Genomic DNA, 13381 nt, shown 5'->3' on the forward strand with positions numbered 1-13381 from the left:
GATTCAGGATGCCTATAGAACTGGGACCTACGCCTGTTTAGCATAGAAATTCGGTAACAATAGTGCTTTAGCCATAGAAATTTTGACATAAGAAAAACAATACAAGACTATAAGGATTACTGCTATCTCTTGTTTAACTGATGAAACAGAAAAAAAAAAAGGAAAAAAAAGCCAACAGATCAGTTTTAAGGCAGGCAAATGTTTTCTCCTCCTAAGTGCCTAGCTAACCAAAACACACATCTCATTCCTCCCATGGCTGAAGCACTGAGACCCTTGCAGACCTGTAATACCTGACTGGAGAATAAGAAGTTGGTCTCTAATGCCACAGTGCCATGAATAACAAACTGAAATCTTCATCATGCCCTGCTGGTGATACACAATTCATGAGCCCAAGCTGGAAAGGAAAGAGGAAAGGAATTCACTGAGAAATGAAGCTTGGACCCTATCTACTGAATGTAATGGAATCTTCTCCTATTCTCATTGCTGCCCTTTTAGAGGAAAAAACACACTCTAACAGTAAACAATATCAAGGTGTCCAGGGGGTTATTCCCCTTTCTGCAAGGCTGGCAAATGATGATGATCACAAATATCTAGAGGAATCAAATGCTGTTTTCTGTCCTAACGCTGCTTTCCAATACAGCTCGAGACTGAGACTACACTATGACTGTACAAACATATTTAATATTTAACCTTCAGGACTATGCAATCCATTCAGCTGGAAAATATCTACTGTAATTACATAGAGGACAAGAATTAAGAAAATAACCTTGCTTAGATGTGAGTCAGAGCAACGCTTCCTCCAGATTTACAACACATTTGGCACAGATTATGAAAAAACGTCTGCAGTACTTAGACTTCGGTATTCGGCCATAACTGTATGTTCTGCATAAAAATCAATTGGAAAGAGTTAGAAAAAGTTCAGCACTTTTATGGGCCTAAATCTTTTCTACACTGATTCTTCATGTATGAATTATTACAGGGAATTCATACACAGAATCTAACAGAAACCAGATGCAAAAAATTAGTGCTTTGGGGCAGCAAGTTAAAGTTTCCCTGTTTTGCTTTCCAGACAAGTCATAATATTTATCTTAGTATCTGTCACATGAAACTATACCTATGTGAATGCCCCAAACTGAGCTACAGTGAAGCTGTGATATACTTATTGCAATATAAGTTGAGTAGGTCATTAGAGAAATAAAACAGTCCAAGATCAGTGGCTGTCAGGTGAGGTCCCGGGTGACTGGAAAAAGGGTCACGTTGCTCCCACTTATAAGAAAGGGAGCAAGGAGGAGCCAGGGAAATACAGGTTGGTGAGTCTCAGCTCTGTGCCTGGGAAGATCATGGAGCAGATCCTCCTGGATGACATGCTAGATCACATGAGGAATGAGCGTGTGATCCCAGAGAGCCAGCACGGCTTCACCATGGGAAGGTCATGCCTAACCAACCTGGTGGCCTTCTGTGATGGAGCGACAGCGTAGGTGGACAAAGGGAAGGCAACCCATATCATTTACCTGGACTTGAGCAAGGCCTTTGACATGGTCCCCCACCACATCCTTATTTCCAAATTGGAGAGATGTGGATTTGACAGGTGGATCACCTGGTAGATAAAGGAATTGGTTGAAAGGCCACAAAGGGTGGTGATCAATGCTTCTATGTCCAGGCAGAGGCTGGTAAGGAGTGGTGTCCCCCAGCGGTCTGTCTTGGGACCAGTGCTCTTAAACATCCTTATCAATGGCATCGATGATGGGATTGAATATCCTGAAGGTGTTCAAGGCCAAGCTGGACGTGGCTCTGGACAGCCTGGTCTAGTGGTTGGCGACCCTGCATTCAGCAGGGGGGTTGAAACTCGATGATCTTTGAGGTCCTGTTCAACCCAGGCCATTCTATGATTCTATGATACGATTCTACGATTGATCGCACTCTCAACAAGTTTGTTGATGACACCAAGCTGAGTGGTGCAGTGGGCACAATAGAAGGAAGGGATGCCATTCAGAGGTACCTCAACAGACTCTGAAGGTGGGCCCAGGTGAATCTAACAAGGTTCAACACAACAAAGTGCAAGGTTTTGCACTAGGGCCAGAGGAATCCCAGGCATAGATACAGACTGGGAGGAGCAATCCTTGAGAGTAGCCCTGCAGAGAAGGACCTGGGGGTCCTGGTAGATGACAAACTGAACATGAGCCAACAGTGTCTGCTTGCAGCTTGGAAAGCAAATGGTATCCTGGGCTCCATCAGAAGAGGGGTGGCCAGCTGGGTGAGGGAGAGGATTGTCCCTCTCTGCTCTGCCCTCGTGAGGCCCCACCTGGAAGACTGCATCCAGGTCTGGGGCTCCCAATACAAGAAAGATAGGGAGCTGTTGGAGAGGGTCCAGGGGAGAACCACATCCCCTACGAAGAGAGGCTGAGGGAGCTGGGCTTATTCAGCCTGAAGAAGGGAAGGCTGCAGGGTGACCTCACTGCAGCCTTCCAGTACCTAAACAGAGCCTACAAACAGGAGGGGAGTCAACTCTTTACAAGGGTAGATAATGGCAGGACAAGGGGAAATGGTTTTAAGTTGAAGGAGGGAAGATTTAGGCTGGATATCAGGGGGAAGTTCTTTACCAAGAGAGTGGTGAGGTGCTGGAACAGGCTGCCCAGAAAGGCTGTGGATGCCCCGTCCCTGGAGGTGTTCAAGGCCAGGCTGGATGGGGCCTTGGGCAGCCTGGTCTAGTATTAGATGTGGAGGTTGACGGCCCTGCCTGTGGCAGTGAGGCTGGAGCTTGATGATCCCTGAGGTCCCCTCCAACACAAGCCATTCTGTGATTCTATGATCAGCAGTAAATCCCACCATTGTTGTTAAAAAAAAATATTTTAAATCTCTTCATTCAAAGCTAGTTACAACGAACTCAGTAAAAGTATCAGAAATTGCAATTTTCACCCTGCCTAATATCTCTTCTGACAAAAATAAAAGCAGGGGGGTAAAATGGAATTTAATAAACACTGTCAAAAACACCTGCAACTCTCTCTATTCTACAGGTAGAGTTAACAATTCCTGTTTCTAAGAGAGAGAATTCAGAGCAACTGAGAATGTATTTCATTCACCAGCACTTTACTAATCCAGCAACGGGAAGCGTGTATCATTTGTATGACTGCTGATGAAACACACACATTTCGACGAGCGACGACGCTACCAATTTCTGAAATTAAGGCCTTAAAGCTCTGTCCTGCAAAGCGCTCTGTGATTCTGCTTGGCAATTTTTCTGCTGTTATCCTTAATTAAAAAAAAAAGTCATAAAAGAAGGAAAGCTACACACGGCATAGACAAGCAAGCATGACTTCTAATGCCCTGTGAATGGCCAAGTCCTACTCCCACACCAGCAGATGCACATTAATAATTTCAGACAGCATAGCTACAAAAGAACCTGTACCAAATGTAGTATTGAGTCTGTACGGCCATAGCAATAAGGTCACCCTGTAAAAATTCTCCATTTAAATACAGCTTGAATTTACACAAATTAAAATTGAATAGTTAAAAAAAGAAGTTGATATTGAAAAAGAGAGAGAAGACCATGGGGCTCAATGGCTTATGCCATGTCATAGTTTCACAGCAGCCACTAGTGGAATAAAGCAGACCAGGACTCATTAAGGTCTCCCTCTTGTTACACTGATGAAAAAACATGTAGACTATTAGGTCAAATGCTAGAATGCATTAAACCATACCAGTTTTTCAGGCCATCAAGCAGTGGGATGGCAATGTGACAGGCAGCAGTGCTGCTTAAAGAAAAAGTGAAATGCAAATGGTGTTTGCCTTCCATTCTTCCTTCCAGCTATAGCACCCTACACAATATTCCAACAAAACAGCACGGTTTAAACAAAACCAGCTTCTTGAACAGAAGAGCAAGGCTTACCTGATGGAATACGGGTTGTTTCAATTTTAAGTAAACCTGCAAAGATTAAAAGGAGGAAATAAGTTGCAACAGGGAACAACCATAACATTATTCATTTAAATACAACCAAGACTTGTTCTGTTAGAATAAAAATGAGCGCCTACCCATGTACCTTTAAAGCTGATTAAACATTTGAAGTTTCCTCTGGCAAAATCTGGGGTTTCTTCAACCCATTTTAAACTGTGGAGTTTTTTTAAATTTAGAAGCACAAATAGAAAAATTAACATCTAAAACCTCCTCTCATTCAACAGCCTGGTAACACGTACAAAAACAATTAAAATACAGAAATTGCCAGGCACATCGCTGATAAGTGTTGCAAGAAGATGATGTACTCTGCTTTGATTTGCTATTACGAATGTTTGTGACAATAATGTTTCAGTTCATTTTACTAAAAGCCAGTAGTTAATAGACATACTGGTCACACAGTTCATTTAAGTTCTGCTTTTGGAGACAAAAAGGCACTATGCCCCGGGCATAACTTGCCACAAGCATAAATAAAAGAAACCTTGGGAGGTGCAAAAGAGAACAGACAAGTCTTTTAAAGGAAGAAGACCTATAACACTATATTAATAAAATAACCTTTATCACTGAAAATAAAGAAAGAGATTCCATCTGTGGTTGACAGCCTGTGCAAAAGTCATTTTGCTCATGCAGGTAGCTGGCTGCACGGAGAAAGGGAATCAAGTTAGAAGAATGTAAACTGTGTTGAGTCCCATTTCTTAGGCCAGCACGTAATTTTCCCACCAACAGTCATTCTTGACTGGAAGTGGGAGCGATTCAGGATTTCTTGTGTGACAGGAGGCTGCCAACATGCAGGTGAAAATGAGGTATCAGAAAAAGTGACTTACTATGCTGACTATGAAGCTGTATGTTATTAAAATGAAAAGCATTGGATAATTGACTGTGTTCTTGTACTTGAAACATTCGTACCTGGAACAGAACATAAAGGAGAGCGATAACATTCGTCACTTATCATATAAAGGATGTATTTTTCAAAAATGAACAAACAAAAAACCCAACAGTAAGCTTATGCATGTACAGAAAATAAACCAGTCAGCGGAACAAATTGGGGAAGCATAAACACTTTCCAAAGGTGCTCAAGGAGTGATGGATGACAAATTAGAAATGAGTTTAAAATGCACCACCACTGCCCCAAAGCAACACATCTGTGAGCTAAAGTCAGTGTGGGAAAGGGTCCACCTTACAAAACAGTGAACCCTTCAGTTCATAAGCTTTTGGAAAAAGACACCAGCATGGATGAATAAAAGGAAACAAAAGAAACGTGTAGGAATATCTGGAATATAATTTACGAGGCAGCACAATGCGTTGCAGTGCAAACTGGATTGCCAAAGTAATTGCACAGCCTGAGAGTCACTGGGCTTGAATGATGTATGAGGGAGAGTCCCGTGCAGAACCACCCCGCCAACTACCTTCAAGAAAACCATAATGATTATTAAAGGCCTCCTCAACCAAGCATTAGCTCATTCTTCACAGCATTTTAATTACTACCAAACAAACACACACAGTCTTGTTAGAGCTGGATATGCAGTAACAGACTTCAGTGCTTTTGAAGACGAGAGTAACCACTGCACAAAAGGAGCGTGATTCTTTTATCGAATGGTTTTTTAAAGCCCCTTCTCATCCTTTCCCCAATCACACTCAAATCAGACAAAATAAATGCAAAGGCAATTTCAAGGAGACAGGGAGCTACAATGGAAATATTCCCACTAACAGAGACATTATTATTCTGCTCCTCAGTTTGCACAAATCATACTAATGTATGAATCACAAACTGATGGTAATTTCCACAAGATGTAGATTTAGCCCTATCGCAGCCCATCTCCATTGCAAGCTACCTGTACCCTTCACCAAAAATATTCCAGTTTGCAAGTTGAATATTTGATCATACGCTCAAAAGCAACAAGACAATTAATTTCTGTCTGCAACAGGTCCTTTTTATCATTATCAAGCAACAGAACAAATCATATTCAATCCAGGCCTTGCAGCAACAGGCAAGAAAAGTAACTTACTGTATCTTTACAGTCGCCAAATGCCACATTGTTCCTGAAATCAAATGGTACAAAACACCCTGGCATAGCATTAAGCTGTCATGCATGCTCCAAGACAGTCTCCACAATATTTGCACTTGGCATCTTTTTTTGCTTTAGTTTTCCAGGTGAGTGGAAAGCAGGTTTAACCAGAAATCTGAAATCTGCACGTGAAGTCAGATTATGTCATAAGAACACAGCTGCAATTAATTGCCATGTTGATAATTTGGTCGGTATTACTGAAGTGATTTTCTTACGTCAGCTGTTTACATACCAAGTAACACAGCTCTGGTTGTATGCAATGCAACACTTTGAAGCCTTCCTGCTAAACAAACACTGGGAAAACATCTCTAAAATAGCAATCACTAGGACTTAAGCCAACCTGGTGCTCTAATGGCCAAGTCATGATGTTGTACTATGGGCAAAACTGAGATCTCATTGAAAGGAGAAGAAGCCTCCATGACAGCCGCTCTGCTGAGCTTCACATATTCTGTATTATGAAACCTAGTATTTCAAAAATATTCAGGAAAAAAAAAAAACATTTAACAAATACTTACAGGCAGTAGACAAACACACAACAACTGTATATCATTGGCAGTTCATCCAACAGCTACAAAAAGCAGAGACATCAAAACATGAAAACCACTTTTAACCGACACGCTTACGTAAGTTAATTAAGGAGAGAGAAGACTTAAGAAAATAGGACTTCTACATCATTTCGATATCCACCTTCTCAACTGAACTTCAGTATGTGGCAGCATCAAATCCTATTCAACTACTGAAATGCTGCTGCATTAATAACCTTATTACACTGATCTCTGGAATATCACACTACATTACAATCACACCATGTGGATCCTGCTCGATGCGGTCACATTCTCTTGCTTCCAGACAAGCTTCACCAAGAAACTGTAATGATATTGTTGTTCCAGAATGTAAAATAAAACTTGTGTCCATTAGGAAGCATCCTGAAACGTGCTTGCAGGTTTACTTCTTAATCTTGGAAAATTCTGACATTTTAATTCCGACATGGCTTTTTCTGGTGCTTTGTGATTTTTTGTTTGTCTTTCATATTGTGACTGCGAAATAATGTCTGATTTTAAATATATTTTTTTTTATCATTTTGGAGATTGGTGTTATTTTTCCACCTCAATTTTGACGGAATTAAAACAGTTATCAGCAGAGAGGTGATCTCTCAAGAACGGGCAAACGTACACTCCAAATTGTGATGTGCTTATGCTAGAGGGGGAAAACAAAGGAAAGAGAGAAACTCACACAACTTCATAGCACTATTCTTTCCTAAATTTCTTCTCAAAGAACATCAACAAATTTCTGCTCATAATATAGTTGACTCACTTCCCTATGAAAGACTGAAAATGAGGAAAATGCAAAAGCACGTGAATGGATCAGTGAAGATCCACTGCCTCTGATGTGTCATACATGGATCAAACACTAACACTGAGCCACCTTGGAATTGCTACTCTCACAACACAATGCACTTTTTCCTAAGAAAAACAAGAACCAGATGCAAAGCCATTTTGATCTTTTTCCTCCATCATGCCAAAAGTTGTCGATGGCCATGTTTGTACAGAAACTCCCTTCGCATTGCTGGTAAGGGATAGTGAGGTAGTTCAAAATCCTGTTTTTCTGTATAACGATAAGGCCAACATGATTCTCCTCTATTTGGGAGCATTGGTTGAATTGCACACCAAAAATTTTCTTTTAGTTTTGAGTATTTATATTGGAAAAAGTGAGCTAGTTCTTTACTGAAGATGAATTATCCGGAGCATGAACTATAAGCTTTCTGGGGGTTTGGTCACAGAAACTTCAGGAAGTATTTCAGTGGTTTAGATCTGTTTAGCTGTGTTGTGAAAGGGCAGGTTTTGCTCTTCTTCACACATGCCCCCAGTGCTTCTTGAGCCAGCAGCCATGCTCACCTGACCCATGGGGAGCCAATTCCAAGAAGGTGACCCAGCACACTGCTAAGATTGCAGGAAAAAGGTTTTAATCCCTGAATTATAAAGGCCACGGACTGCAAGAGGTAGCACAAAGAAAGCATTAGGAACGGTGGGCAGATGAAGCCAAGAGGCATCGTGCTAGGTGGCACTTTGCCACCAGATTAGTTCATCTCTGTTGCCATGTCTTAGGGAGGAAAAAACAGAAGCAATAGCTGAATTCTGCCTGACACTAATAGCTACTGTTAATTATAAGTTCAGTGATACTTCACCGAGTCTGAAAAGAATTAGCTGCAGGATTAATTCATTCATAGTTCTTAAAGAGCGTGAGTGATTCGAGGTCTCATAAAAGAAAGACAGGGTAAAAAGAACGAGAAATACAATTTAGAAAATACTTTCAAATTTGGACAGCTGTGCATCCCCCGAAGTTCATCTACTGGCAGCTTTTCAGAGACAGAACAATGACAGTAAAGAGAGTCTCAAAAGATCCTGCTTAGGATTTGCCTGCAGAAGACTATGGCTTCTGTCTCAAAAGGAATTCATCCTTCCCAAAATCCTGTCAACGGGATATCTGAACACAGAAGGAATGTGTATAGAAGGAAACTTGATGGGCTGATTTAGGGGGTTAAATAAGCATTTTGGATCCCTCAGACCGCAGTCGAGCAAATAAGATAAAATTAGAGAAATAAAAAAATAAAATGGAAAAAAAGGTAATTGCTGTGGAAAAAAATATTCACAGGAACTGCTTTCAAGAGCAGTTAATTAAATACTGCTCTCTTACTTAAAGCATGTGAATTGACCATTTACAGCATTAAGATTGAAACAAATGTCAAGAAATTCTCCTCAAACAGCTGTCAATGCTGATTTTGAATCATAACAAGAGATAAATTGAACAAGAAAAAGACTGTTTACTCGTTGAAATGTTTCCTCTATGGTGATTCATCAGTTAGTAAGCAGAGTATTATGGGCCACTTGATTTAGCTTGGCTGCCAAAATAATAAGTCTACTTTCTCTAGCTGACACAAAACCTTTTACTCCAGTGGGAAAAATGATGCAAGTCATTGCTGCTCCCCCTCTCCTTTATACACCATGGCCCTTAGTTGTTCTGATGCAACACCAGAACTACATGATAAGCAGCAAACTGGATTAAAAAAAAAAAAAAACACCCACGTTTTTTAAGCCTGGATCATCTTCATGATCCAGGGGTTCAGTGTGGCTTTGCTCGCCTGCATCAATGCAAGAAAGAGAACCCAAGGGAACAGCATGGAGCTGCTACAGGTGAGGTTCAGGTTGGATATCAGGAAAAGGTTTTTCACTGAGAGGGTGCTCGGGCACTGGAACAGCCTCCCCAGGGCAGTGGTCATCGCACTGAGCTTGCCAGACTTCAAGACGCATTTAGACAAAGCCCTCAGGCATATGGTCTCACTTCTGCATGGACTTATGTGGAGCCAGGTGTTGGACTTGATGATCCTTATGGGTCCCTTCCAACTTGGGATATTATAGGATTCTATGAAAGAGGATGTGAAAGTCTGGCAGGGTTAGGAACAAGCAGCTGAAGGAAGAGATGAAAAGGTGCAAGTTTTCCCACTGAGACAGGATTTATCTATATAATCTATTAGTTGGGAGGGAGTGGGGAGATGGATCCAAAAAAACTTCTTCATGCCAAAAAAAGAGAGCAGCGAATCATTATATGGTGGCAACAGAATGTTCCATTGAGATTTATATCCAGTACATGCTACAAAGGTGAAAATGAATACCATGGAGGCAAACATCACTAAGGATTGTAATTTGGTCCAAATTCAAGACATATAATTTTTGGTGTCTACATATGCAGAGTCTCAGGTCCCATTACGATTAACAGAAACTCAAGACTCGATTCAGTTGCCAAGGCATAGGCTATCTGAGATGCTCAGGGTCTCCACTACACCCTCTCAAGACTGGCAGATGCAGTATGGGGTCCAAGAGACCTGCACTCCTGTGGGATGGCAGCTGGAAGCCAGACAGAACACTCACATGGTCTGAAATGACACGCTTTTGTTTTGGTAAACTGGTATGATTCAAGTTAAGATTACCAGTGTAGAATCTGTGTAAACACAGATTTGTAGCACGCAGTGTAGGTTTCTTAACTTTTAACTGAATCTCATTTTATCCTTTCATTTAAAGGCAAATTTCCTTGATATTCTTAGACCTAAAACAGGACAAAGCTCTTTATGTCCCTTTAGAAAATGAGTAATATCAGGAATAAACCTTTATGCCCAGTGCCTGATTGCTGAATATGTTCTGCTTGAGAATAACAGAGACTCCACTATTGCTTCCCAGCAGACACTGACTGCAGTATTTGTGCTATAAGTATATCTAGATCAATAGAAAATACAACAGAAGACGTTAAGTTGAAAAAGATGATACAGTGAATAACAATAGTCTATATTGCTTGCTATTAAAACACAACCATAGGAATTTTAAAGTACCAGTGAGTAAGAAGATACCATAACTTCCCAATGGACAAAGTGTCTTCTACCAAAGTAAGCAATTGATTAGAGCTCTTATTTTAAGAGTACGTACAAGTACATCTATTAGTGTAAATCATCTAGTGGAATAAGACTTATGTATGATGATATCTGACGTACATTAACTCCTGTTATATAAGTTTAATCTAGTCAAGGAATAGCAATATGACTACACAGTGAGATACACAATGACTCACAGCTGCTTATCAATACTTACTTGCATTTCATACTTCAGGGTCATGTGGAAGCACCAAGATCCCAGTCCCACAGCTGAAAACACCAAAGGCGTGGTTAGAATACAAGTCTATATTGAAAAGATTTCAGGTGCATTAGATTGAACACACAAAATTTACTGAAAAAAAATATTAAGCCATTAGCATACTATCTCAGGGACACAAACTCAGTTTTCCATGGATTGCCTACTTCGTACTTGTTGAATTTTTTGGGAGGGGAGGTTTCCCTGTCTCCTACTGACTAGTGTGATCTCACCTGAGATTAGGAGTGGAGGGAACCCACAACGGATGGAATAATATTACTGCACCACTCTTTTTAGAACATTAAGACTTACCTGTGTCAATCCTATAATGCAAAGCATCATTCTAATATGGTTGTCCTGAAAGTCGGCAATATTTCTGCTTATCATCTAGTTTTAAAGGAAAATGTTACAGGTAGCTTTTGGCCAGTTATTCAGGCACAACTGTTACCAGAACTCAGAATCAGAAATTCAAAGTACACAAACAGAATCCATCCGTATTCATTCATTTTGTGAAATGGGAGAGCACCCTCTCCTAGCTTCCTTCCTGCGAGCTCATCCTTCTACATGATGCATTTTATTTATTTGAAATACTTTAATTTCACAAGTAAATTTGGAGTTTAATTTATGAGATGGATGCTTTGTCTATATAGGGTTCTTTGCAGTTAGACACGGACAATGTTTCTTGTAAGTTAGATTTCATTATTTAGAGCAAAGCCGGAAGAGTATTTAATCTATCGTTCACTGCTTTGAAACGTGAATAATTAAATACTCTCGTTAAGCACCAGCTTGTTTTTATTTCGGGAGAGTAACTACATTAAAGTGATGTCTTCCCTCAAGAAATGATGCTTTACCTCCGACTCCAGTTTCAGAGAAAGCCAACCGTTTTGCACACAGTCCCTGGTCGCTGGGTAGTGCTGCTGTGCTTTGCTGCAAGAATCCAACCTTCCTTTCTGCACCCACCAGCTAGGCTTCACTGAGACACAACCAGACTGCTATCTAACAAACAGCATGTTTTGTACAGGATTCCCAAGGCAGTTGATAGACACGTCTGGGGATGTTTCTTAAGATGCTTTTAGCCTAGAATTGTGATTATTATGTACTCAACAGAACGAAATACCAAAGCATGTAGCTTTACTGGAACAAAACTGTAACAGAGTTACCCTGCCGAATGTTCTAAGTCCATAATACACCCTCTGTAACTTGCAATGGATTTCTGATGACATCGTTTTCGCTTTTGAAAAATCTTTCTGAACAATAGGCAAGCACTTCATGGGATTTTAATGAGAAATTCTCACAGCTGTATTTCTGTATATGCAGAATAGATTGTAACTATTATTCACTCTGAAGAAAAAGCGCATTGAGATCGTAATTAAAACAGTGCCACCCATTACTGTGGCTGTCATGCTGATTTCAGTACCTTCATGGTACAATCCATTAAAAACCATTACTGTAACTTTCAAATATGGACAAAACCGCTGCATAACAAATTGCTACTCATTTTAAATTAACAAAATACGTTATTAGGTTTCTTCTTTTCTCCTTTTGCTTTTGTTGTCATTTGTTAGTGTTATTGAGGCTATAAACCTCAACAGTTTGTTACTAAACACACTCCTCCCCTTCCTCCTACATGATTAGAAGCAGTTATTTCGAGATTATTTTTCCTATTCAGTCTTTATAGATATCACAAATGCCACAGGTAATACTGTTTCAAGTCATTAATCCCAGGGCTATAATTAATTTCTAGAAACAGTTATCAAAAAAACTGTTGTTTCTGTGAGGTGATCACTCTGTTTCTTCTTTGATTATAAAAGTTTTTCACGCTTATGTGAACTATGTTATCTATAAGATAGTTAGCTGAAACAAGAAAAGGCTTAGGAAGGTTTTTAAAGTTGATTCCACATAAATACAAACCTCTCTTGGCAATGGCTGTAGCACTGCTGGCTACCATTTTAATAGAGCTTACAAACAGGATCAGGCCCATAGGTGCTCAAGGGCACTCAGCAGCAAATGCAGCATGTTCCACGACTGGGCACTGGTTATTCACCAGGTCACAGGCTCCCTCCCAAGACTGCATAAATATTTCCTCAAACGCTGCTAAAACTACGCACAACATCTTTTTGAAGAGATGGCTTAAACAAAAATACTGAAGAACTAAACACAAGGCATCGCTTATCCCACTGACACCTGCTTACTGCAGAGGAATAACTTATAAAGGATAACCTTGGTGTCTAAACATTGAATGAGCTAAGAACCAACTTCCTGATTTCCTACCTTTGGCATATCTGATGGCTTAACACAGAATGGCTTGGGTTGGAAGGGACCCCAAGGATCATCAAGTTCCAACCAAGCAGGCAAGGCCACCAACCTCCAGATCTGGTACTAGACCAGGCTGCTCAGGGCCTCCCCCAACCTACACTTGAACACCTCCAGGGATGGAGCACCCACAGCCACTCTGGGCAGGCTGTGCCAGCACCTCACCACTCTCTCCATAGAAAACTTCCCCCTGATATCCAGTCTAAACCTTCCACCCTTGAGCTCAGAACTCTGCAAAAAGCTTCATGAATCTGTCAAAAATCAGAGAGAAGGAAAGCACATTACGAGATGATGAAGTTGCATTACACCCTGCTTCACTAACATCAGCATGCAACTTTTAAGCTTCAGCAGAAGGGAGCTAATACCTAAACCTGCCT

General features: G+C 40.6%; 1 protein-coding gene across 1 annotated transcript in view; it reads right to left on the reverse strand.

Annotated features, from left to right (window-relative positions):
* The window catches only part of ACER3 (alkaline ceramidase 3), a 60429-nt gene that overhangs the window by 21814 nt on the left and 25234 nt on the right, over positions 1 to 13381 (reverse strand). Inside the window, exons 3-6 of the mRNA XM_021383287.1 lie at positions 10653 to 10705; positions 6531 to 6583; positions 4774 to 4855; positions 3887 to 3922 (exon numbers count right to left, since the gene is read on the reverse strand). Coding sequence (XP_021238962.1) covers positions 3887 to 3922; positions 4774 to 4855; positions 6531 to 6583; positions 10653 to 10705 — 224 coding nt within the window. The remainder of the gene's footprint in view (positions 1 to 3886; positions 3923 to 4773; positions 4856 to 6530; positions 6584 to 10652; positions 10706 to 13381) is intronic.

This window comes from Numida meleagris, chromosome 1 (assembly GCF_002078875.1).
Source record: "Numida meleagris isolate 19003 breed g44 Domestic line chromosome 1, NumMel1.0, whole genome shotgun sequence".
In the NCBI taxonomy this organism is placed as follows: Eukaryota; Metazoa; Chordata; class Aves; order Galliformes; family Numididae; genus Numida; species Numida meleagris.